Raw genomic sequence first — 24,881 nt, forward strand, 5'->3', positions numbered from 1 at the left:
AATCAGTAAAACTCGTGAGGAAATGAAGAAAATGAATAACAGCTAAAATGTATCTCATGCAGTGAGCAAGGTGAGTATTGTTCGTTCGTTCTAACCTCACGGAAGACCAGCGCGGACAAGTGTGTTTGAAAAAATTTGGACGCCTTTTGCTCTCTCAATTTGACTTCTACTATCATTTCCTCTCAATTTCATCCATTTTTTATTGTTCTGGAATTCACACAACAACGAACGTATTCGTATTTACAACAACCAAAAAAGTTGCACCGAAAATTAATCACACTTGTCCGGGTATTGGGTCGTGACTTCGTGATTTGATTGTCTTCCCCAAAAGCGCTCTCGCTTCGTTCGTCGGTAGTTCTAATAATTTATAGCAGAATAAAATAGTATCATACACTAGAATTAGTATCTACGCCAGCTTAGGTTCGTGTCCGGTTGCCGCGGGGTTGACCTCGCATCAAGAAAGGACGAACCAGGACACGCACTACAATAGGTTGATGAATTTTTCCGTTCCATCGCTGCTACAGAGCCAGCAGCCGAAGGATCGCTGGAGCCGATTGCTCCTCGCTGTCGACGATAATGGCGATATGGTTTTGTGTTAGTTTATGGGGGAAGCACACAGCCGCACATCCTCCAGATGCTTCAGGGAACTTTCGGTGCCTTTCCGGTCGCGCCGGTGCCGTGGGCCAAGAATCCTTCAGAACAGACGTCCTCCAGATCCTCGAATCGAGAGTTGGTAGCTGGCTAAGGGGCGAGATGTGTCTTGCGGATCGATTAGTTGTCTTTTAACGTACGCGATTGGGGGGTTTGCAAAAGAAAAAAATCGTTTCCAGCAAGCATGTATGGGTCTAGCTTCCCTTGGCGAGCTTTTGCCAGCCCTTCAATCCCACGACACCGCTCCGCTGGTTGACTTAGTTGGTGTCGGCCACCTCGATGTCGTTGTCGATGCGTGACGAGCGGATTCCTGTCTTGCCGGTCCATGGGTAGATATCCGGGCAGGGCTGACACGTGCGCATGTACCGGACGCCAGATTTATGCCACAGGTTGCAAACCTTCGGGTTGTTGCAACGCTTCGGACGATCCTGAATGTCGCAGGAAGCAAGCATGAGAGATCACATCGATTATTACAAAGGAAAGGCTTCATAGGGGTTAGGACACTTACCGCATAGTTACACTGGAACGGCGTGAAGGAGTTGACACGAGAAAGTGGGGTCGGATCACGGACCCACTGTAGCGCCTGCCAGTTCGTGATGATGTACACGTCCTTCATCGAGTTGATCGCGTCCAGGAATTGTATGAATCCTTCCTTGTGGTGCGGCTGCGTGAACCAGGCGGCATGGTAGTACAGTCCGAACGGGGCACGGTTGGTCGTGTAGTGACGTTCGAAGTTCTTCATGATCATCTTGTACACACCCTCGGCTTCCGGCGGGTTCGAGCAGGCGTCACCCATCGAGCAGCGGCCACCGTTCAGATCCTGCCACATCACCATAGGAACTTCCCAAACACCTGCGGAAAACGAGTGCGTTAGTGAGCGCCCCACGAACTCCCGTAACGTTCGTCGTCCTTACCTGGATAGCTCTTGGTTGGACAGGGCGGAATCATACAATCGTGGAAGATCTTGTAATCGAGCGTGTACGGCCAGCTCGGTGGACGGTTCTCGTACACCGGCATCGAGGAGTCGTAGGTGAAGTTGAAATCGTGCAGCATCTTGAACATCTTGTTGCCACCGATCGAAAGGAAAGGTGCGCGCATACCACGCACATCCTCCAGCTTGACGCCACCGTACGCGGACAGAATCTCTCGCTGGCCAGCAACTTCTCGAGCCCACTTCTTCGGTGAGAACGACTCTCCGAAGCTGTGCCTGTGTTTCGGAAAGGACGAAAAACATGAGTATCTTCTTTGCACGTTCCCAAAGTCCCAAGTTCCCAACAACAGCACTTACGAAACGGTATGTGATGCCATCTCGTGTCCATCGGCGTACAGGTTCTGCACCTGGCTGTAGTCGGTCCATTCGTGGGACACATAGAATGTGGCCGTAATTGGGCATCCGTTGGGGTTGACACGTCCACGCTCGAACAGATCCTGATAGAGCTGTTTGTTCAGATCGTTCACAGAATCATCGAACGTCAGGAGGACGATCTGAGGCACCTGCTCCACGGGCAATTCTCCAGGGACGTCCTTGCCACCGCAGTAGCAATCCGGCAGCAGGCACACGTCCTTGCGGCACTTGGCAGCGGTCTTATCGGGGGTCGGCTGCGGGTATAGGGGTTCAGGGCGCGTCGGTGGATAGCGGTAGATATCAATGAACTCTTGCGCCTTCGAGACGATGTTCTGCGAAGGCTTCAGCGTTGGTCGCGCACGTCTACGGGAGAAAAAGAGTTACGATGAATCTAAGCATGGTTCTTCCTTATCTGAAGAATGGGCGAGAAAATATGAAGAAAAGCCACGTGAGTTCTTACGGTGGGTGCGTTCCTCGGTTGGCGGAAACGGTCGATTGCCCGTCGGTCGCGTAGTGCGATCCGCCACGGTTGCGGTTGCTGTTACTGTTGCTGTTGCTAACTCTACGAGGAGAGTCGACGAGTGACGTGTAGAAAATACAAGTACAAGAAGAGAAAAAGGGCATTAGTACACGAAACGACAACCATTTGGTCGGTGATTCGCTGCGTTTGGCTTATTTTATTATGGCATTGGAATTCGGCGACTAAATGCACGCGCTCTTGTTAGAAGCGCCTGTTAGAGAAGCTCATGTCACGCGATGAGTTTAGTGCAAACGGGTTTGCTGTTGTTTTAAACCGGAAACCGCCAAGTGCTAAGGAATGAGAGTGTCCTAGTGACCACCTGCTACACGGCGATGGTTAGAGAGAAGAAATAACCAACCAATCTACTTAGGAACGAAGAAGGGTAGCGATTTTCAGCAAGCGAAGGAATGATGCGATGAATGAGAAAATGATATGATCTCTAACTCCACACGTGGGCATCTCGATTGTCCTTGATCGTAGCGTCCGCGTGTGTGTGTGGAATGCCGACAACGTACAGGATGAACGCTAAAGAAAGGCATACCCCAAAAATCCCTTAGCAAACAGATAAATGAACAGTCTTCTGGTGAGGTGGTTAGAGGCTACTACACAGAACTACGGTGCAATGAACGAAAGGTAGAGTCAGGATTTATGGACAATTGAGAGAGATCGGGAGAGACGGGAGAGAGGATGAGAGAAAGGAACGGAGAATCGTTTGAGGAGGAGAAGAATACCAGTGATCTTGTAGCAAGTTGCTAGGATGATTTCAGGACATCAAAGAACAGGATCCTTTCATCGAGGATCACTGGAGGTTCGTTGGAATATCGTTGAGTATGTGAATAGGAGACAGTGTGTACTATGTGAGCAGGTGACGAAGCCCAATTGAACGATCGTGTGACAGCATCGCGCTTAGTTTGCCGCACAATGGCTTGCTGGTAAGGACATCAGGGATGGGCCAAGTATAAAGTGAAAGGTGAGGTGTGTAAGTGTGAAAAGTATAAAGGATCAAGCCGGTCGTTATCGGCTACCGATTACGAAACGACAGAGAAGATAGCGCAGCTTGAAGTAAAGAAAGCTTTCGGCAACAGTCGTTCGCTTCCGTACGATCTTGGCTACTACGCGTACGTGAAGATGTCCTGCCGGCTTCTAACCTCGATCGTGTACACCACCTACTTATGGTGTCAATTTTACAGTCTAATGACAATGTATGTATGTAAGTGTGTAGGATTTGTATTGATTCGCGGAATGGGGAGTATAATTGGCTGATTTTTTGTTGTTGTTTTATTTTGAGGTGCATTTCAAATAGCTACTCCTAGTTTGGTTAACATCCAACATGAGTGAGTCTCATCTCCAGCCTGCCTGCAGGTGTGGCAGATCTGGCGAGTCTCGGGACAGTGGTTCCCATAGCCTGTTTCCATAGATCATTAGCCTCGCTTTGGTTGATTCAGCGATGCACGTGCCTGCCAGGACGAGAAGCAACTCCGTTGCTCCGCATTTGCATCATTACTTTCGGAGTTCCATCTTTTCGAATATTCCAATTTTTCGTTGGTGATAAACTTGTGTGTAAAAGCTGTTAGTTAGCGGGCAGAGCCCAATCCCCAGTACGGCGATTACTTCGATGCGTTCCGATTCCAGATGTCGGTCATTGAATGTCCTGCACTTTCGCTATGCTCCAATACGATAAGCATTTTAAGCTCTCAAGCAGACGTCCCTCAAATGTCCCAAGTGGGGTTATGTTCACGAATGAATTAAGCATATGCACTAAATGTATAGCTAAATGTAGCTTGTCTCTTTTATGTGGTTCCTTGTTCCGGAACCGCTATTGCTCCTGTGGCTGTTTTGAGCTTGCGCCATATAAAATATAAAATGCTGAATAGCAGAACTCCTTGTAACCAATTTTGAAAGAAATCAAGAGCGAACCAATATTTCTATGGTTACCATTTTAACGCTGTTTTTATAGTTCATCCCTTTTGTGTCTGTTTTCATATCACATCCATCATTAGAAAGCTTCTACAATGTACGCTCTAGTCTAACACAATACCACTGCACGGGTGAGGAGTAGTCAACTAGTTTACGACCTACTACGATACGCTACAGCGCTAAATCCCTGTTATACACCAGTGTCACGTGAAGGTGATGAGCCCATCGACGGTGGACGCCGTGAGTCAGTAAACCAACCATTACTACTACACCCTGAACTGTTCTTCTACGATGCGTGCCTGCGCTCATTGACTCCGATCGCGCAGCTTGGGAACGCAGGGGAAGTATGGCAAAGCTGAAGGACCTTTGGCCGAAACGGGTCCGACGACGTTCTTAGTGCAAAGGCGTACGCGTAACAACATCCGCATATATGTGTATGAATTTATAACGGGTTTTTTTTTGTTAGCCACTACGAATGTGGATGTCAATGGAAGCAGTTACGTATTGGAATGTGGTTTCTAGCATTCTGCCAGAGTATAGAGATCGTTGAGAAAGAGAATGCGACAAGAGGCGAAAGTGGGAATTATTACAAATAAACAAAACGTCGGCGAAAAGCTACATTACAAAGAAATTAGACAGAAACTTGAAGCTGGTGCTTAACATGGTTAAAAACTCATACACTGTGAGTTCGATCGTTTGATAGGTGTGGAAATAGCTACTCGCTCAATTTTGCGAGTGTTCACGCTAAAGTGTTTGAAACGAAATTTATACAACAGTAAAAACCATTCGTGATTGCACTCTTTTTCTCTTCTTCGCAATGTCCATTTCATATCTCTTTTTCGATCCTCCGTGTGGCGTAGAACGTGTGAGGCAAACTACAATATTAACAAACCAGAGGAAGTACGTGAAGGTGTGGTGTACTAACACTAAGATAAGACAACATGTGATATGCAAATTCCATCCGCTGGCTAGCGTGAGTTTAGCGCGTTGGTACGATCCGAGCCCATAGTTGGTTCTAGTATGAAGTTTGCAGGCTGGGGTTTAACATTGCTTGCTGCATGTTTTAGACCGAATCAACGCGTGATAGATATTGCAGTGGTATTAACTAGTGACCTAGCGTGAAGTTTAACGGGTTGTTTTTTTGTTGTTGAGTGGTACAGAAAAAAAGGATCGCCTAGAATCGCGTGTTTGGTTTATGATTGTTTTTTTTGTTTGTTGTTGTTGTTGGATGTTTTTGGAATGTTTTTGTTTGTTGCTGGGCAGCAATCATAGTACCTCGATGGAATCTCGTTGCACTTGGCGAACAGTGAGTTTTCTGTACATTGTATGCTTTTTCCCGCTGCTGACGGTTTGCTATATCGGCGTGGCAGTTGTGCGGCTGCGATCGTGGTCTTTATGGCATTATTGACCCTGGAAGCGCGCGGTGGGAGCTTGTTCGCGGTATACGTCGTTGGCGGGCGGATTGTGGTTGTGGTGGTGGTGGTGGTGGTGGCAGTGGTGAAAGTGGTGGTGGTTGTGGTGGTTGTGGGGGCTTTGGGAGTGGTGGGAACGGTGGGGATGGTGGACAAGATGGAAGACAGTGGGAACGAGGAGCTAGTACTACTGTTCGAGTAGTAGCCCTTACTAACACCGTCACTGAACCGCAAACTGACAGCATCAGTGGACGATGGGAAGCTGGAAGAGGCAAGGATGGGCGACAGGGAACTACGTGCACTGTTGTGCGGGGTCTCCGAATGCAGTTCCGAATACGCAGCACCAGCCGGAAGGTTGCTCAGTCCATGCGTTGTTGTACTAGGGTAGAAGCGAGATGGCACCACCGCCGAACTGAAGCTGCGTTCGGTTGTGACCGCTCCAATGGCGGCGTAGTGTGGCGTCGTGTATCGTTTCGAGGCTCGTGCCATCGGCTTAAAGGTGCTCCGGAGAGTCGTTGTACTGGTGGTAACCGGCGGTGCCGGTGTCGTCGTCGTGGTAGTCGTCGTTGTAGTCTTCGTCGTCGTGGGAACAGTCGTACTAGTGGTCGATGTCGTGGAAGACGCAATACTTGACGTCTCCAGGTACGAATAGTCCGCCAGATCTTCGTCCACCGGCTCGGTGTCGTCTTCTTCGGTGCCATCTTCTTCGTCATCGTCCTCACGATCCTCGTCCGAGGAAGTGCCACTATCCTGGTGGTACGATAGCAACTCCTTCTCGGTAGGGATGTTCATTTCGGGCATCTCCACGGTTGCGCGGAACTTTTTCGTCGTCGACTCCGGCAGTCGACTGCTGTTGGTGACAGCAAAAGAACTCTCTTCAGTCGAGGTCGAATGGAAGCGCGTGTAGTACACCGGTTTGTCTGTGATCTGGACCACCTGGACACCTAGCTGTCCGCTAGTGGTGATCGTCGGTTGGTGTACTCGCACTTTCTGCTCGGTACGGTTGGAATCGGGCTGTTCGAAGCGATTCTTGAGGTGTGTTAATTTCGAAAGCTCGCGATCGATAGCATCGTACTTCGTACGATCGGTTGTCGGAATGCGGTTCAAGAGCGCCGAACTACTGCTCGAGGATAACGACCCAACGCCCAATGTGCGATCGTTGTACTCAGAGGAAACCGACAAAACGGTACTATCGAAATGTCCACCATAACCCTTGGTAGGAGCAAACGTGGAAGACGTAGAAGCGATCCTTTCAACTACTGCACCGTCATCGAGCGTGCTCGAGGTTAGCGTGTAGGGTTCAGCCGTAGGTCGCAATCTGGTGTAGGTTCTTCGAGGAGATCCACGGCCACGATTACGAAGGAAACGATATCGTGGTGTGGTGACCTCATCGTACGATTCCGAAGATCGCACAAAGCTGAATACAGGACGATACCGTCCACGATACACCTCCGTCGATCGAGGTAACGTTGCCGTCGTAGTTGTCACCTCTTCAGAGCTGCTAGAGTAAGAAGCTGTTGGAAGAGTGGTCGATCTACGTGTGGTGAGTTCTTCGGTCGTACTACTCAACGTGGTAGTTGGCGGAGCTACAGTCGTACTGGTGGTACTAGTCGTACTAGCCGTAGTTGTGCTAGGAGTAGCAGTTGTTTCGCGCAAAATGGCTGCCAGCTTTGGAACGGCTGTCAGCTGCAAGTAGCTCTTTAGCGTAGGACCTCCGACGGCCGGCACTTCAGGCGTCGTCGTGCGGTATAAATTCGAGATGACTCGCGAAGTCGAGGCAAACGGTTTGTCGGAGGATGTCGTCTGACGTTGAACCTCCAAACTTTTGTACGGCGAAACCACCAACCGCGTGGGGGTGTTGTTCGCCGGATCTAGCGTCTTATTGAGCGCTTCCTTAAAGATAAGGCCTCGCGATGTGAAGCTTTGTACTTTTTCTGCACCTTTTTTACCCTCTAAGCTACCAAATGGAGCGAGTGTAGTTCGAGGAGGGAACCTAGTAGGTGGAGCTGTGGAGGTGACGCCAACATCGAGCGCATCCTCGGTGTTTGATTGATCGTGCGTTTGAAGCAAGGGATCATCTGGTTCTCGCACGGGATCTTCCTGCTCGTACAGGGTGTTCGTTTTGGGACTTGACAGGATCTTCTCCTGTATTAGTGGAGCCCAGCCGCTCGAAGCAGTTGGTTCGGCGTTAGTCGGGCGAGCTACGAGTTTAGCCGCTGGTGCGTCACGGCTCTTATAAAGAGCATCATTTTCATCCCGACCCGTTAGATAGCGGGGCCGAGTGGTTGTGCTTAGGCTAGAGCTTAAAACAAAACGTATATTACTAAGGCCACCGGGTGCCACTGGTGTGGTCGTAACCGGGGCCGATGTTGTAGTGGAGGTTGTCGTAGGCACCTCGGGCAATGTGGTGGATGATACGGTGGATGCTACGATCGGTGTTGTCGTAACTGCATCCGACAGCAAAAATGTGGTATAGTTAGGGATCGGCTCTTGATTCCTTGGGATGTCAAGTCGTCCTCGGTGACCACCAAAGACCGAACCAAGCGTAAGCGCGTAGGTTCGATTGCTAGCAAACTTCTGCTCCTGCCGAATTTCGAATCTCGGCGCAGGAGTCGTGGTACTGATAGGCGTGAAAGAACGCTGATCATCGCGAGTCTGCGAAGCTAACGTCAACCGGACGGACTTGTTGGGGACAGTCTGTTCTGGACGGAAAGCTAGAGGCCCTATTGTGGATGTTCCTGGTGCGAAAGTCCGAACAACTGACGACGGTGGTTCTTGTGTTGTTGTTGGGATCGTAGACGATTGTGTTGCGGAAAGTGTTGTCGCGATCGCTTTCAGGAAGGTGTGCTGATTTCGCGATCGTACACTGCTCGGGATGGCCTCCTGGTACAAGTAGCTATCATAATCAGGTAGGGGTTGTGCCCGAGCAGTAGTACTAAACGGCGTCCGGAAGCTGGACGGCTGGATGTCAGATATAACAAACTTTTGCAGTTTTTTTCGTTGCTGCTCAAGGGTAGCTGGGGGCAGGACCCTTACCGTAGTGGTTGAGGGCGTGGTGGAAGTAGTAGTAGTGGTAGTTGTAGTGGTTGTGGTGGGTGTCGTGGTAGGGCGCCTGGTGGACGTGGTAGTAGTTGCCCTAGTGGTGGTTGTTGGAGGCAATGTGCTCGTCAAAGGGACGAACTGTTCAGCGGCACCGGAAGGATCAAAGTCCGGTCGGGTATCGTACGAAAAGGGAGAATCCTCGTGGCCATCGTCCTGCACTGCCGCATGGGCGTGAGCTGACGACGCGGATCGAGGATCGGACTGTGAGTACGAGTGCGAAAACACCGGCAGAAGCTTTTGCGTGATAAATTGCTTCTTCGACTGATCGTTCGTCGAGTCCGCCGTGACCTGGGACGGTGGCTCATAGTCGTACCTAGTTTTGGGTAACATCGAGTACTCGTCCTCTACCTGGTCGACACTGTCCGACTCGTGAGCGTCACTATCGTCGTCGTAGTAGTGATCGTCCGGGATTGGGTGGAACTTAACCCCGGAAGGAGCGTGGTGATCGTACTGAGCAGAAGGACGAAACCGTGGCAATTGCTCATCGGTAAAGGTGTACGTTGTCGTGGTTGTCCTACGCGGTATTGTGGTGGTTGTACGCGGTACTGTTGTGGTGGAGGTGGTGGTTGTGGTGGGCGGTGGTATGGTGGTTGATGATGGTTTAATGTATCGTGGAACCGAGCCAGTGCTACTGCGGTACCATGACTCATATGGGGATTGCGGAGACGGCGCAAAGGACACGAGGAAGGGAGAGGGGGGCTCAGGGGTCGATGAGGAACCCGCGCGTGCTGCGAGTGTTAATATGATTGATTTGGGTGTTGTTTTATTACTTTGATCGTCCAATTGTGATGATCTGTTGGGATAAATAGCATCGTACATTGACATTTTAGAAACGATTTGAATCAGAGAAAAAACAAAACGAGCGGAAAAAAAAATATGAGAGAGCAGTACAAATATGCGTACGTTATCGTTAAATATGGCCATGCTTGAGTTTACCCTTTGCGGTAGACCTCAAGATGAAACGGTTTTGAACGATGAAAATATATGTACAAGGCGGCTAAGCTTGGTTAGGTTTGAAAATTATAAAAAAACCTCGCATTTGGATTGATCAAACCGTTTAAACAATAAGCACTCTCAATGGAACCGATTAATGCCTTTCAGGTTCAGGAAACTTAGTGGTTAAATGATGGTTAACATTGTTCATTCGGTTAATGTTTGACGGGTTAACGAGATAAATAATTATATAGATTGAAACATTTCATGCTTCAGCCGCTAGAGAAAGCATTTGAAAAAAAAACTGGCACACGGTGCTGCCATATGATTTGATTATGTGAGTTAAGAACGCGTTTCTTCCTGGCGAAGAAGCAACAAACAAAAATTTACAATATGCAGTCTATCATTTCAAGGTGTTCGTATTACTTGCTTTAAGTAATTGTATTCCTCTTCTCCGAACACGCTAAGTCGGACTATGGAAGTAATGAATAATTATAAACTTGAGTGTTTAGAACATAGATCATGAGCAAGATGTATCGATGGTGGGACGGGAGACAGAAAAAAGTCTAGTTTACTTTGTTGGTTGATGATCGATGAGACATGCAAGAGAAATGGAATAAGCTTAAGCGGCATTTGAGAAAATATGGTTTTGAAAAAATAAAACGAAAAGTACGCTCGCATAGAAGAACAAGCAAGAAGTTCACTTGGAAGGCAAAACATAGAACGGAGAACGGTGAGGGTGAAACAGTTCGATCAGATCAGGTGAAAGACGAAAAAGATGTCTCAATGGTCTCGGATAGAAGAATCTACTGAATGCATCCTTAAGGATAGCAAACGATAATACCGACCCCACTACGACGACTACAGAACAAAATGAGTCTCTTGATCCTAGTGATCCTAGTTGTATGCGTGTGTTGATGTGCTTGTATGGTTTTTAATGTACTGCTCTGCGTGCTTTTGAGCACGAAAATGCGAAATATATACCGAAAGCGATGAGGTACTGGAGGAAAAAGTTATCCTCAACCTTTGCCACCTGTGCTACTATGGAGATGTCTATAAATTTTTGTTTTGTTGCTTCTGGGTTGTTGGTGTTGCTTAAATGAGTATAAATGGTTTGGGCCGCTGTCTAACCAGCTCCAGCATCCGGACGATGAGTGTTGTTTGGCTCAAAATGGATGGTTCTTACGAGAGTAGTAAGCGATAAGAAGGGCCACTGGGGTAGCACCTAATGAGGTTGTTTCTTTTTGCTCTACCTTGTAGTATAGTACTGTATTGGAGCTGGTGTTGTAGTGGTAGTAGTGGTGGTGGTGGTAGTGGTTCTGGCTGTAGTAGACGACGGCAGTGAGAAGGGTTCGGGCGTCGTAACGAAGGCCGTCTGATATTTGGGGCTGTTATAGGCACGGATCGTGGACGATACCAGTATCGGACGGTCCGAGATCGAGTTCAACTCGTTTCTATTGGGTTTCGTGTACGAATCAAGTATGGCGATCCGGGACACAAAGGCGTGCACAGGATCGGAACGATAGTGGAATCGGAAAGAGCAAGAGCAAGAAATATATATAAATATAGAAAGAGATTGGTATATAAAGATAAGACAGGGAGGTTAAAGATATCAGGATCTAGCAGGCCGAGATGTGATTCTGCTTGTCCGGGTCATGCCTTTGGGCAAGTCCCAAACCAACATTCATCAAGGAGGCGTTCTCTATTATAGGGGCGGGGATCTTATATCTTAATTGCTTGATCTTTCTCATAAAAGCGTCTAATTAGTGAAGTAAAATAGTAGTAACACGAATGCTAGCACTGGGTTGGCACTAGATCCATAAAAAATACCTTATTTGTGTATTGGTTTGCTTCTGATTGTAACGATCATCGTCAAGCTGCAAAAAGAGATAACGTTAGATCGTGGGGTTGACCTGCCGGTTGAACGCCGGCAACTATTTCTGTGAAAGATGTGCAACATGGCCCGAGGCATACCTGAGCCACTAGAGCATCGTCGTAGTCTGCCTGGTACGACGGTCTCTGATACGTTGTGCGTGGAGAAGTGACATAAGGATCGCGCTGAGAAGTAGGAGCGACAGTGGTGACCACTGTCGGACGGTACGTAGACGACACGACAGGTTTCTGGGGTTGTTGCGGTTGATATTCTGAGCGTGATTGAATAAGGATGATTAGTTTTTAAGTTCAGGAAGCACGCAGTACGATTGCCAGCTTGCTAGCTTCGTACTTACCGACATCTCGGTACAATTCGACGTCCTCATCGTAGACGGCGTAGTAAGAATCGTACGCAGATGGTTCGTAGTTGCTGGTGTTGTAGTAGTTTCTGTTGCTCTGCGTGAGCTGCGTTTTTTGCTGTTGCTCTGGCACGTACCGGCTCGAAGGCGCTGGTGACGAGGTTTCCACTCTGCAGGGGTACACCAAATGGGCGATTAGAGTACAGCAAAAATCTTTAACGCAACACACGTTTCAAACAGCACACCGCTTCGATTCGCTTATACACACGCGCGAAAGAATGCAAGAAATCAACTCATTCCATGTCCTTGTGTCATTGCGAATACACACACACTCCTAGTACAAGGTAAGCTGTCTTGTCGTAGTGTCCGGGAAGGATACGTAGCACAGTACAGTGTTATTTGGGGGAAGTAAAACTGCTGTTGGTTTTGTGGAAATTGTTGAGGTCTTCTTTTTTTTCTATTCTTGCGAATGTAATTTGTTTTAAGTGCTCATAAACGAGCTAGCACGTATTTACAAAGATTGCCACTCAGATACACACTTAGAATTTAAAAAGGAAAGTATAAGGTATGTACATGTTGTAAGCCACTTTCACCATCTGAAGTATAGACATAAGAATAGAGGGAATAGAAAAGCAACTTTGATGCAGAATATGTTGCCATATACATTTAAGCCTGAACAACTCAAGGAGACCCTTTTCCACCCAACAAACGAATATCCCAGCAGGCTAGTGGCTTTTGCTCACATGCAAAAAAAAACAGCCAAAATGGCGCAATATGAAAAACAATACCTGTTCGGTAGACGTTCATCCAGCTCCAACCGAGGTCGCGTTTTGGTCGGTCTAGTCGGGCTGGTCGGGCTGGCATGTCGACCGTTGGTCGTACTTGGTTCCGGGGTCTCGGTTGTCCGCCAACGCTGTTGGCCACGGTTCGGTCGGATCGTGTAGCGCTTGCGTGAGGTCGTCTGGGTCGTCAGAGGTTCTGGCGTGGTGGTAGAGGTAGTGATCACGTTCGTCGTGGCCGTAGCCGGTCTGCGGGTGAACGAAGTCCCCGTGGTCGGAGTCTTGGTCGAGATACGCGTACGCACCGTAGTTGGATAGTACCGCGTAGGAGTCGTTGTTGTCTGAGGTCGCACTGTACTGGTGGTTGTCGTTAGACGACCCCGTTCGGTGGGTCCATTCTCGTCCAGATGGTTATGCTGCACGACTGTTGGACGGATTCGCTGCCGCACGGTGTATGGTCGGAGCGTGGACTTGTTGAGATATCGCGGTACGTCCCCGAGAGGTTTGATACCCTGGAAGACGTCCTCAGGGAACTTGATGATGGGTGGAATGTCCGAGGTTGAGCTGGCCGGTGAGTACGTCGTCACCGTCGCAGGACGCCAGGTGGTTGTGTCGTAGTTGTAGTACAGATTTCCTGACACGGATCCTGGTGGCTTTGGCGTGGTGAGATTGAGCAACGGTCTAGGAGCCATCGTTTCCGTCATCGGAGTGTACTTGGACTTGTTCACGGGATACCGATACTGGTACTCGTCGTCATCGTCCTCATCATCATCGTAGTACTCATCTTCGTCTTCTTCTTCATCCCCATACGGGGGTTTGCCGTACACTGGACGTCGGTTCACGTCCAACGTGTTCTTCACGTACTTCTGGCCGCGGAGATCGATGTTGTCGTCTTCTTGATAGTAGAATTCAGCGGACTCTTGTGGTTTCGCTGGAGCTACCGGGCTCAGTTGAGCAGACCCGATTGGACTGTAGAACACCTGCTGGCCACCTCCATATCCGTGTGATACCGGTTGCAGTTTGGTGTTGTTCGTGACCGGCCGGTACAAGACCTGCTGGCCATTTCCGATACGAATAGGAGCCGGCTGTGCCGGTTTCGAGTTGGACACCTGAGCGATGTGTGTGCTTTTGATCGCCTCGTAGAATTTGCTGTACTCGCTCGGACCCACCGTTTGGCTTTTCGAACCATGAGACTGGTAGTACTTCGGTGTGGTCGACACGATAATGGGTTGGAACCCGTTGGTCGACTTGGTAACGAATTGTGCTGAGCTAGGTTTTGGAGTCGAAGCTTCGTAAACGACACCTGAAGGTTTCACACTGTACCCACCGTACGACTGAGGTCGGGGCGCGTTCAGGTATACGTTGGGTTGATACAGCTCCAGTCCTGTTCCTTGGACGATCTTTGGAGTGGTCACGGCGAATCGAAGTCCGCTAGATTGGATTGTGTTTGAGATACCTTCATACACTGGTGCTGGAGTGCTAGGCCCTAAATGGACCACGGGTTTGGGTTTCGCGTGGTTCGGCTTTACAACGAAACTCTCCTTCAGCGGGTTCGACGTCGGTTGGTTGTTGAAGAACCCACCGACGGAGCTGAACGCAATGTACGGTGTTTTTTGCGTGGGTTGAGCGACGTTTGAGATCTGCACCCCGGAAGGTTTTGAATGCTTTACTGCCTTCGCGTTGTTATTGACCGATATCGGTGTGGAAGAGTAGGTGTTGCCGAAGTGGAAGAACGCAAAGTTGTCTGGTATCGTCTCTTCGTCCCCATCGAGTGGTGATGCTGGTGTCGTGTACTTCTTGTTGTTGTGGCTATTCACAAACGCAGCCGCTGTGAATTGTGATTGTCCGGAATAGCCCGAAAGGTGGGGTCGTTGCTGGTGTTGTTGCTGCTGCTGCTGTTGCTGGTTAGCAATCAGTAAAGGAATAATCGAATCCTGAGGCGTAATTTTGGCGATCGTCTTGTAACTCTGCAGCCCGGACGCTTTATGGGGTTGCACCTCGATTGGACGCACGTTGTACGTCGGTTGTTTGCTCTTGCTGTACGCCTCCAGATAATCGTTGTACGTTTGGGTTAGCTCTTTCTTGCTGTACGTCTGCGGCTGAAAGTAGCGGGCACCCGGTTTGAAGTATGTCGAAGCCGTCGGCAACACTGTATACCCAAACGGATCGAAACTACTCGGGGAGTAGCTGTTCTGGCGTGACAAAGACGTATCCAACGATCGGTACTGCCAGTTGGCCAGTGGGCGCAACTGGCGAGATGTTCGCTGAGTCTCACCACCGGCACCAGAGGGCGCCACACTGTCAGGCGAGTTTTCCGGTGCAAGTAGCCCCAGGACTGCGGTTTCGTCCAAGTTGTCTCGTTTTGCGAGCTGCTTCTGTGGCTCCGGACTTTCATTCGTGCCTTCTACCTGCGTCGACTGGGAGGACTTTGGCGTTTCGCTGTCTGAGGTCTGAGTTTGGGCATCGAGGTCACGCTTTTTGCGATCATGTCTCGTAGCGTCAGGGGAGCGTTTATCGTCTAGCGTTTGCAGTGACTCGTCATCGTCAAAACTGTGGTGTGGTTTGTGTATGTGCGTGCAAGAGAAAAGTGTCGTTGGAGTGCATGAACGAATAGACAGCACCAAATAGTGCCCACGTGTATTGTGCGTTTACAATCAACGGAAGTGTGTTTCGGAGGAAAGAGAAAATATAGACTTTAAAGCAAACGTCAAGTGATTGTTCACCGACGGTGAAGTTCGTCCATCGCTCGCGAGCGACAGTGCGAGGATCCCTGAGAGGAAGGATTCTAAGTTCCGCAGACAACGGAGACAACATGTGACATAGTGACCGGGGACACTTACCTGAACGGCTGAGGTTGAGCACTGTACGCAAAGGAACCTACTTTAGCCTGAGTCGGTATGGCGTTGACACTCGGTTGCTGCAGGATGCCGTCACGATCGCGCTGCACCTGTGACACCGTACTAGGCTGTCCACGGTACACCCGCTGTTGGCGGTCCGATTCTTCCTCCTCTACGGGTGGCAAAGTTTCGTGAGCCTCGGCGTAGAGCTATGTGGAGGAGAAGATTGGGAGAGATTAAAAACAAGCCTTATCGGGAGTCCCAAACTCGAACGTACCTTCGCAATGTCTTCCTGAGGTGAGTTTTTCGGTTGTCCACGAGTCGTTATCACGGGGTTTGGATTTGCAGGTGGTGGCGGTGGTGGTGGAAGGTTGTGGATCTGCTGGATGCGTGCTGGTGCCGATGGTTCTGCAGGTCCTGAAGGTCCCGATGGTCCTGATGGTCCAGAAGGTCCTGAAGGGCCCGAAGGAGCAGACGGAGCTGATGGTGCTGACGACGAGAAACGCACCCGACTGAGCACCTGAGGCACTCGTGGTGTCACTGTACGACCTGCCGAAGGTCCTGACGGTGCACTAAGAGCAGGAAGATCGCAGCCCACATTTCGCGGCCAGTCACAGGTCTGCAGCTCGTGGCTGTACATCAACCCACCGGTACAACTCTCCAAGAGCGCGCCTCCAAACACGCACACGTAGTACTGCGAGCAGTCATTTGGGTGCGGGTAGTAACCAAACTCTTCCGGACACTCGAAGTCCACACTGGACGAGGTCGACTGACGCGGATTGGAACCGAGCGCTCTGCCTTGGGCGGCACTCGTACGGAACGAGCGTTTTGTCTGTGCGAGTACATGTTCTGGGGATGAAAGATGAACAAAACAGACACGGGGTGTTTGTAAGTATCGGGAGGTTAATTTTTTTTTGTTACACAACTCCGCCAACAACGCGTCACTGTTGGGTGGCGTCGAAGGTCAAAGTTGGGGTGGTTTTTGTGCAAGCTAGCGGCAAGTGCGATATCCAGTAACAGCTGATCGGATCCTCGAACATGTCAGCCACCAGCCCTGCCTGGGCTCTGTAGGGCATGCGTGAATGGAAGCCAGTCGCTCGGAAAGCCACCCGGCCCGCCATCGTTTTTCCACCCGATTCGATGAATCTCGCAATGCATTTCATTCACTGACGTGCGTGCATCGATCCGATCTCGCCAAGATATCGAGATACCGAGCCAAGGTCTTCGAGGGCCGCGTGCACGTGGCTCCGCAGGGTGCAAATATGAATGGCAACCAGCCCGCGCACATCCATCCATCAGAGTGAAGCACGCCGAAGGCGTTGGTGGAATTTATTGCCAAATTTATGGAGGGTGGCTCGGGCCCAGGGGGGCCATCCCAACCGCCCATGGCATTGCATATTGACAGATTCAACGGTGCGAAGATTTGTGCGATGCGATAAAATGTTTATACCACCGACCGGTTGTGATCATTATCGATTTTTTTTTGCTTGATCGTTGGGGAAGTTGTGCACGCTCCGGCACGTCTATTGCCGGCCCGTAAGTGTGCGTTTCGCTCCAATGTTGGCGACGAGGCGTTGGAGAGTTGGGGCGTTTAGCTTTATGATACGATCGGCCGTTTGGGTGGATAAACAGATCTCAAATCGATTTTATTGCCAGTTTTATGGTCCATTCGGGCGGGGAAAATGAGACTCCGGTTCCGAAAAGAATCGGCTAGTCAATTATTGTCAAATTAGTAGAAACGTCACGCTGAATTAATGGACTATTTTTTGGGCAAGTTTCGTTTATGGGGCACAGGATGTTATAAATTTTGGGACATTCTGTGGGAATGCAAGAGTTTCTTTAGAAATGAATACGTGAAAAATTAACCGCGTGAGAAAGTAGAAATGAAATTTAATAACCATGCACTATAGCTGAAAAGCCATTATACAAAAGTTCATATACCATGTGCAGACTCATGCCAACATGTTTGCGGTTCTGAAGGACATCCTTTCATTTTTGGCTCATCGGTGGCAATGTGTAGTTGTGTTTTAAATCCTCCTCTTTGAAACTGCTGCGTAATCGATTCTTCCGGTGGCTTCTAAGGTCAAGAGGCATCCTTAAAATAGTCCCACCGCTTCAGGGTGCTCGTATGTGAATCACTAATTGCCATTCAATGTTTTCGCAAGTCGTCCTTGTGCTTGATAATAAGAAACAGCCTTCAAATTCATAATCGTTTGGGCTGCCTCTTTAAAATTTTTGACCTTTTCCGATAGCTTTTTGCAATTAAAACCCGTCCTTGGATTCTGTGTGAAGCTAAGGCTAAGTAAGATGATATTTGAGATAGGAGTTGGTTGGAAAAACGGGATTTTTAAAAACCATTACGACCACATGCATCTCCACAGACTCGCAAATGTAGACAAGATGCAAAGGCTGAATTAAAAGATCATTGAAGGTTTGTAGAACATAAACAGTACGGAAAATCTGGAGAACGATTTTGCAACACGTGTCGGAAATGTCACGAATACGAATTTCATGCTTTAATTCTCATTGCTCATCGAGCTGTCAGCATTTTTAAAGTACAACCGTTACTTGGCTTAGAAACCGACACCAGGAAGCTAACATCTGCAACATCCCACCCGGTAAACTAGCAGCATCCATTTTATGTGTCCATTTGCAATTTAATCGCAAAGAAAACCCTCTCGATTCTTTCCCTAGGGCTCGCATTGCCATAGAACAAACATTGAAGGGTAAATAAATTCCACCCGCCCAGGGCTCGCGCTTCCTTTTACTCGCTTCCAACAGAATGCAGTAGAACCCGGCCCTGCACCGACACGATCACTCCTCCATTGAACCGACTCCCACCGTCGGTTGTCCATTAGCGTTGAGTGTTGTGTCATTTGAATGGACCCACGGAATGGACCCTGGGCCAAAGCGGACGGATGGATAGAATTTATTTTTCCCTACCCACGGCATCAACCGTTCAACGCGAACAATCATCCGGTGGCATTGATCCATGGGAGCCACGAGTGTCGGGTGAAGACTTACAACTTAATTGAAATCATTAATCCATCCGAAGGGGCCAGCCGGTCGTGTGGTTTGTTTTTAACGACCGAAAGAAGCGCACTGTAACTTACACGAACTGACCCCACCCGGGATTCGATTGGTTGGGAAAAGCTTTACAAAAACCCACAACTCGACCGGTCGTTGCCATCCGATCCCGAGCTCATCCCGTCCTGTTGCGCATGGTTCAAGTTCAAAGACACCGTTTGCAGAACGGGTGGGCAGAGAAGCCACCACGGATCCGTGACATTCAATAACTTGGCGAAGCGCGGGATAAATCTTTCACCCCATCCCGAGGCGGCGCTCTCTTCGACATTCCCAGCGCCCACGTACGGTGCGGACGTTCCGTGTATCCGGGAATAAAGGGATCCTCGGCTTCCCGAAAGAGAGAAAGATGAAGCAGAGGGCGTTTTCACGCGCCATGACCGTGAAAGCGAGGCGTTACCACGACCAAAGGTTCGGAAGGTGCGCGTTGGTGTACAAATAAATTTGTCCCTCGGGCAGGGCGACACGACACACGGCAATTGCGATAAGCCCCGGGGATGGTGTCGATTGTAATGCCATACCAACCGACAGGAAAAACATGACCCTCCGATGTAAGGGAGGCACGTTCTACGACGTGCCACCTTCCCTGAGAGTTATTGCCGTGCGAAAGAATAACGGACTCCCCCTCGGGCGGGTCAATGGCTCATTGATCCCGCGATCTCTGGCCTTTTTCCTTCAGGCCATCAAACTCCCATTTTCGGTGTCTCGCCGGACCGGTGAATGGCAAATTATCTACGATCGAGCGATCGGTTGTCCCGACTCCCGGGAGTGACAGGACAATCCACCGACGGCAGCAGAACGCTTCTTGACCGTTCTACGTGAAACCCCTGCCGGGAGCACCCAGTGAAAGGTGGGCCGACTTCCTGGATCGATGACTCAACCGATCGATTTTTATGGTGCCCGGGATCAGAGTGTCCCGTTTAATCGCTCGACCACTTACAGACCGACCAAGCCGGTCGATCTGACAAACGGTCGCCTGTCACAGCACGTATCAAGATCGAACCGGGTGGGTGGTGGGATCGTTCGATGCCAATGACCTTGGTTGGTTGGCAAAAAAGGGGCTCGTGTGGGTGTGGTTTGATGCTACCGAAATGTCCACTTTAGGTCCGTCCGGTTGTGCGAACTTTGCGCCAAGAGTGTCCCACGCACGGGACCATTTTGCGCGTAATGGTCAGTTTTGATGGGGCGCCGTTGTTGAGCCACGCGTTGGGTGACTTTTCGCGGTAATTGCTGGTGGGTTTATTGGGTTGGGTTGGTTGATTGAGTTCCGATTTGGAATACGGGATGGTTGAGCGACCTCTTTCGTGGGACGAGATGTTGGGCGGAAGTTTGCGCAAACGATGTAAATGAACCGTTTATTGCAAGCGATCTGAGCTGCAAGCGTGTGGATGGTGGTGAGAGAAAAAAAAAACCAACCAACATGGCGTCGGGTTTCGGATGTCTTTCATTGCCACACTGAAGAAGAAACCCTTGCAAGCCTTTTGGTGCCAGAGCAGGGTTCGGTTTACGTTATGGTTTGTTGGCGTCTTTAGGGATCCGACTCGGCAATGGCACGCGGACGGATTCAGTGCAATGAGCCGGCTGATTGCGGTCCTCCGGCAACATTCCGGCCAGCTTAGATCGGATCAGTGGTGCTGATCCGGTTGCTAAACAAGGGCAATCGCCGGTGGCTTGGTACATCATTTCGGCACATCATAAATCTAGCGAAGGTGATTAGAAGGGAACCGGTGTGATCGCATTACACCGCGAGACTCGAGACCCGATTGCGATCTGTTGTAATGATGTCTTTATGCGCGCTAGGTGATGGATCTGCAACTAATGGTGTGCCATTGGGGAGGGCGTTGACGCGTTTTATACGCACCGAGAACAAGTGATTCGTAATCGTTGTAGGTGTATATTTTCTTCTTTAGTTCAATAAACTACCCACCAGTTTTGTGATGATCTTTTGTTGAAAGCCTCGATGCTTTTATGTTTATTTAATAGTGCTCTTTTTTCTATTCACCAGCATCGCCCGCCCGCGAAAGAATTCCCAACGATCACCGACACAATGGTCTATCAAATGGTCCACATTAATCTGGTGACGTTCTTGCGCACGTAGCCTTCGAAGCGCGAAGCTTAAGCCCGCCGGATTAGAGTTATGACTGCCGGTGGTGGCTTGTGCCACTCCGTACGCCCGAAAACGGTGTGCCCAATCAATCGGCCTGCCGCCACTCACTTTTGACATTTCCCATTTAACGCCAACTCACCCGGGCGAGAGTTTCTTTTCCAATCCACCGGCAAGAAACGATCGTCCGGGCTAATTGTTTGCCTCGAGAACGAACCGATGGGTGGCCGGAGAGGGTGGAAGGCCACGGGACGGTGACTCACGGAGGTGTAAGTCCGTCTAGTTTCATCGCCAGCGGTGGCAAGACATTACCGTGTTTGCGCTGATCCGCTTAGAGCCGTGCTGTAATCCGGTCAACCGGAATCAATCCGCGCTGTCGGCGGTTCTGTGTTCAGCATTTGCAGCATTTGCGGTGGCTAATGGCAGTTTGGCATGGCATCTACCGGACACCGGCTCACAACTGGCACTAGTGCGCGTTACATCGCGGGAACGCGCTTTGGGGCTCAATTAAATCGAGCTTATTGCAGCGGAGGTTCGTCGCTTGGGGCAAGTCTTTCGTTTTTCAAACGGGTTGCTTAGAACTCTTGCCACCAGGGGGCGCTCTAACGTCAATTTTCAGTCACAGTCGAGTGCAGAGGCAATCGAGTACGGGAGAAATACAGTTGGTTTCGGAATATCGGCAAAACTCCGCCACGAACGTGGGCATACGGGAGATCCATAGGGGTTTGTAAGTCGAAACCTGGGCACAGAACATGAGCATGGGCGTTGGAGATCATGTCGTCTGGAGCACGCCGTAGGTACGCGTTTCGTTCGTGTTGCTTGCTCGAGCGTAATTTGCAGTTCCTTCAGGCGGAATTGTATCGCGTACCGACGGGTTTACGATTTTTACTGCCGAACATAAACCACATCCGGCGGTGACAGAGCGACTGCGCGACCAGAGCGCCTCCGAAAAAAAAACCCTGCGGGATGCTGCGTCTGCTCGTTCTCGTTATTTTGCTTACGCGGGTGAAGCAGCGCGCTTGATCATTGATTTATTGGCAGTTTGGGCTGTTGGGTCGTAGACTTTGTTTCGTCTCATTTACGCAATACGAATACCGGCCGGAGACAGCGCGACAATGCGATGCCAGCGAGTGTAAGGGGCTGGGCGAACCCTTCGGCTATCAGGTGAAGGGACGCTTTGCGAACCCAATCGCCAAGCCCTTCGCAATGGTAGCGTGAGAAAACGAAGCGAAAACGAAACGCATGGCGGGAGTTTTCCAGCGATTGCGTCAGCGTCCACACGGATGGAGAGGTACGTGCCGACTTGCGTTTAATTGCTCAGCGGACGCGCAGGCAGCACAAAACTATGACACTAATTCCCTCGTTCACTCCAATTCTGTCACACCCGGCGTGCGGCACACTGGGGTTTGGAATTTACCGGGGCGAAAAATGAGATTAATAAATGCATTTAGCGGCTTCGCGTTGGGGCGAGAAAGTTGATCTGGAAGGCGATTCCTGTTCTCGGACAGCTCGGGCGTCCAAAGTGTGATGTGGCTGTGGTTCGTCGAAAAATCACACGCACTGTTCGAAGGATTAGTTACGAGTTGAGTTGTCTAGGCTAGTCTGAGCTATGAGTAGCGAGCACGACGCGGATTGAAAAGGGTACGATTCATGTTTCCAACGGCATTGATTGGGATTGCCTGCACGTCGAAGCAATTAGTCTGCTGGAAGTAGTACATGGGTGCTTGTTGAAGAATGTAAGAAATATTCTTTCTTAATTAGTTCACTTTTAATGAGCCTTCAACAGTTTTGTTCAAGCCATGATGTATGATAACTGTTTAGAGCATCCTGTTTTGGTTTGATATACATTTTGAAAACCTACTACCTTGTCTTAATGGAAGCATGTTGTATGAATATGCTAATATGATACTTCAATGTTTTTCTGGATACTATTTATGAAACTTGTAACATAATTCGATCCAGTAGGGGATGAAAATCTTTTGCTTGAATTATACAACAAAAACCCATTAGAATTATACAAATAAATTCAAAAGCCCTGCTAAGAATACACCCATTGCACACACGGCGCTGCGAAATTAAGTGATTCGTGTTTATGCAGTCATTTTTTCGGAACGGCTTCCGTGAGCATCCGGAATTGAAAAATATTTATGATAATACTTAAAAGCAAATCTATGTCATCAACTTATGAAATCCCAGCGGATGAGAATTTATGATTAAGTAGCTGCTATTTAGCACACATTAGGCGATACCGCAATAAATGTCCGGTCGACTTCCTTGAGGATACATTTTTGCGCCCATCATTCAAGCTCGTTTCACCGCCGGCCGTATCAGTGCATAAAAAAACGCTCACTTCCTGTGTGTGTGTATGTGTTTTTTTTCCTCATGGATTATTAGCCAAACGACCGTCACGGACGCTGCTCCCCAAACGGTAGACAAACGCTGGACCACTGGACTGCCCTTCCCTAAAACAAATGGTTTGCTCGATTTTATCGACCCAATCAAAATTCAATTTTCCCGCCCCACGTATCAATTGCAAAACACAAACAAACCATAACGAAATGAGCCTTCCCACCTGGTTTGGACGGTGGTTTTCCCGTCCCCTGGACCAGCTGTTTCGGGTGATTTTCGTTTCACGGGCGATTTAGTTTTCGATTGTTGCGCGGGCTCGAGTGGTTGCGATTTGCATTTCCCATCTGGCGGTTTGCCATTGTATGCGGGGAAGCTTTTTAGCAGCTGCACTTCCTTGCCGATTTAATAAATGGCTTGCCACCAGCCTCGTTCCGAACGGAAGTGCTTCATGCTCTGCTTTGGCGAGTCGAGCTGTGGTCATTGTGCTTCTGCCAGTGAATAAACACTCCCACGCGGTGGTATTGTTGTGTGGGCGAAACCTTTTGGTCGACCGCTTGAAGGCCGAATCCAAGGTTTATCCTTGCAGATGGGTGAAGGCAGATCGCGCGCTTCGTTTGCAAGACGAAAAGAGTTTCGAGGGCTTGGTTTTCCGCGCGTTACGCAATATCACCATCCAAATGGTTTCGCTCATGGCTGGCCTAATTACAGTCGCACCGTGCAATCTGCATATTCGGTGGGACAAGGAACCATGTTGCACTCGAGCCAAAAGTAGTCTGGCACACCCTTGCGGGGGCTTAATTTCAGTACCGAACCACAATTCCCACCACACGGAATCGTGCCGGACTCGTAAAGGACCAAAGCCACCAGGCTCGTGGCTTGCGTTCTTCACTCGAGGGCTCATTCTTGCGATCTCAACCAAAAACCGTTCGATCTTTCGGACGTTCGAAGCGTGATCGGCCGTGCACCACCGAATGCACCACCGAATGCAGTTGCAATTGTGCATTTTGTGCAGATTGCGAAACGTGGTGGTTTTGGGGTTGAACAATTTTCTGGGTGGGGTCCGTTTTGTGGTCCGCGATCGGTGGATGTTTGAGGTAATAGGGCGAAAATTGGAACTGAACTTTGGAACGAGTAGACCAAAAATCAACCCCATTCTCGAACCAACCGGCTGGTTGGAAATGGAGCAATGACCTCCCCCCAGACAACGGACATGAAATGTAATCGACCCAGCCAGATGGCGGCAGCAAGCGACACGAAGGGACGCGTGCGCGTGTCGGTAACGAATCCGTAATGCGGCGCGCAACATAAAGCGGTACCGCCCGAAGGTGAATGTTTATGATTGCATTGTTCGCGGGGACGAGACTATGTTGCGCGCGTGTACAATGCGGCCGCGTTTGTAGCCAATGTTTCCTTGGGTGTTTGTTAAAGCCTTCCTTGCGCTGGTGGCCGTAGCGAATGACACATGGTTGAGCTCTACGTCCGGTTGTGGGTCCCAAGGAAGCTGTTCTGCATGGGCGCTGGTGGAATTGGCCGTCATGTGCCGGGACAAGGCGACGCAGTATGAAGTTATCTCATCGACCTGTGACGGCTTGGGCGGCGGCTCGTCGGCGAAACCAG

The 24,881-nt window shown here is 49.6% G+C and overlaps 1 protein-coding gene across 1 annotated transcript; it reads right to left on the reverse strand.

Moving 5' to 3' along the window:
• Positions 1–908: 908 nt before the first annotated feature.
• On the reverse strand, positions 909–16,382 carry LOC128723960 (mucin-5AC). Its single transcript, XM_053817725.1, has 16 exons — positions 16,005–16,382; positions 15,737–15,936; positions 12,900–15,440; positions 12,109–12,281; positions 11,855–12,024; positions 11,711–11,757; positions 11,134–11,334; positions 8,882–9,740; positions 6,456–8,848; positions 6,183–6,371; positions 5,709–6,035; positions 2,457–2,558; positions 1,940–2,359; positions 1,566–1,858; positions 1,160–1,503; positions 909–1,079 (listed from the first exon to the last, which is right to left on the reverse strand). Exons 1-16 carry the CDS (start codon positions 16,365–16,367, stop codon positions 909–911), a joined length of 8,793 nt encoding a protein of 2,930 aa, XP_053673700.1. The 5' UTR covers positions 16,368–16,382.
• Positions 16,383–24,881: the final 8,499 nt, after the last annotated feature.

This window comes from Anopheles nili, chromosome 3 (assembly GCF_943737925.1).
Source record: "Anopheles nili chromosome 3, idAnoNiliSN_F5_01, whole genome shotgun sequence".
In the NCBI taxonomy this organism is placed as follows: domain Eukaryota; kingdom Metazoa; phylum Arthropoda; class Insecta; order Diptera; family Culicidae; genus Anopheles; species Anopheles nili.

Bases quoted from the DNA above. Each gene is read 5' to 3' on its own strand.
- LOC128723960 (XM_053817725.1), bottom strand. From the start codon at position 16,367: ATGTACAGCCACGAGCTGCAGACCTGTGACTGGCCGCGAAATGTGGGC. The intron at 2,360-2,456 runs GTAAGAACTCAC...TTTCTCCCGTAG, and splicing joins AACCGAGGAACGCACCCACC to ACGTGCGCGACCAACGCTGA. The intron at 1,504-1,565 runs GTAAGGACGACG...CGTTTTCCGCAG, and splicing joins TCCAACCAAGAGCTATCCAG to GTGTTTGGGAAGTTCCTATG.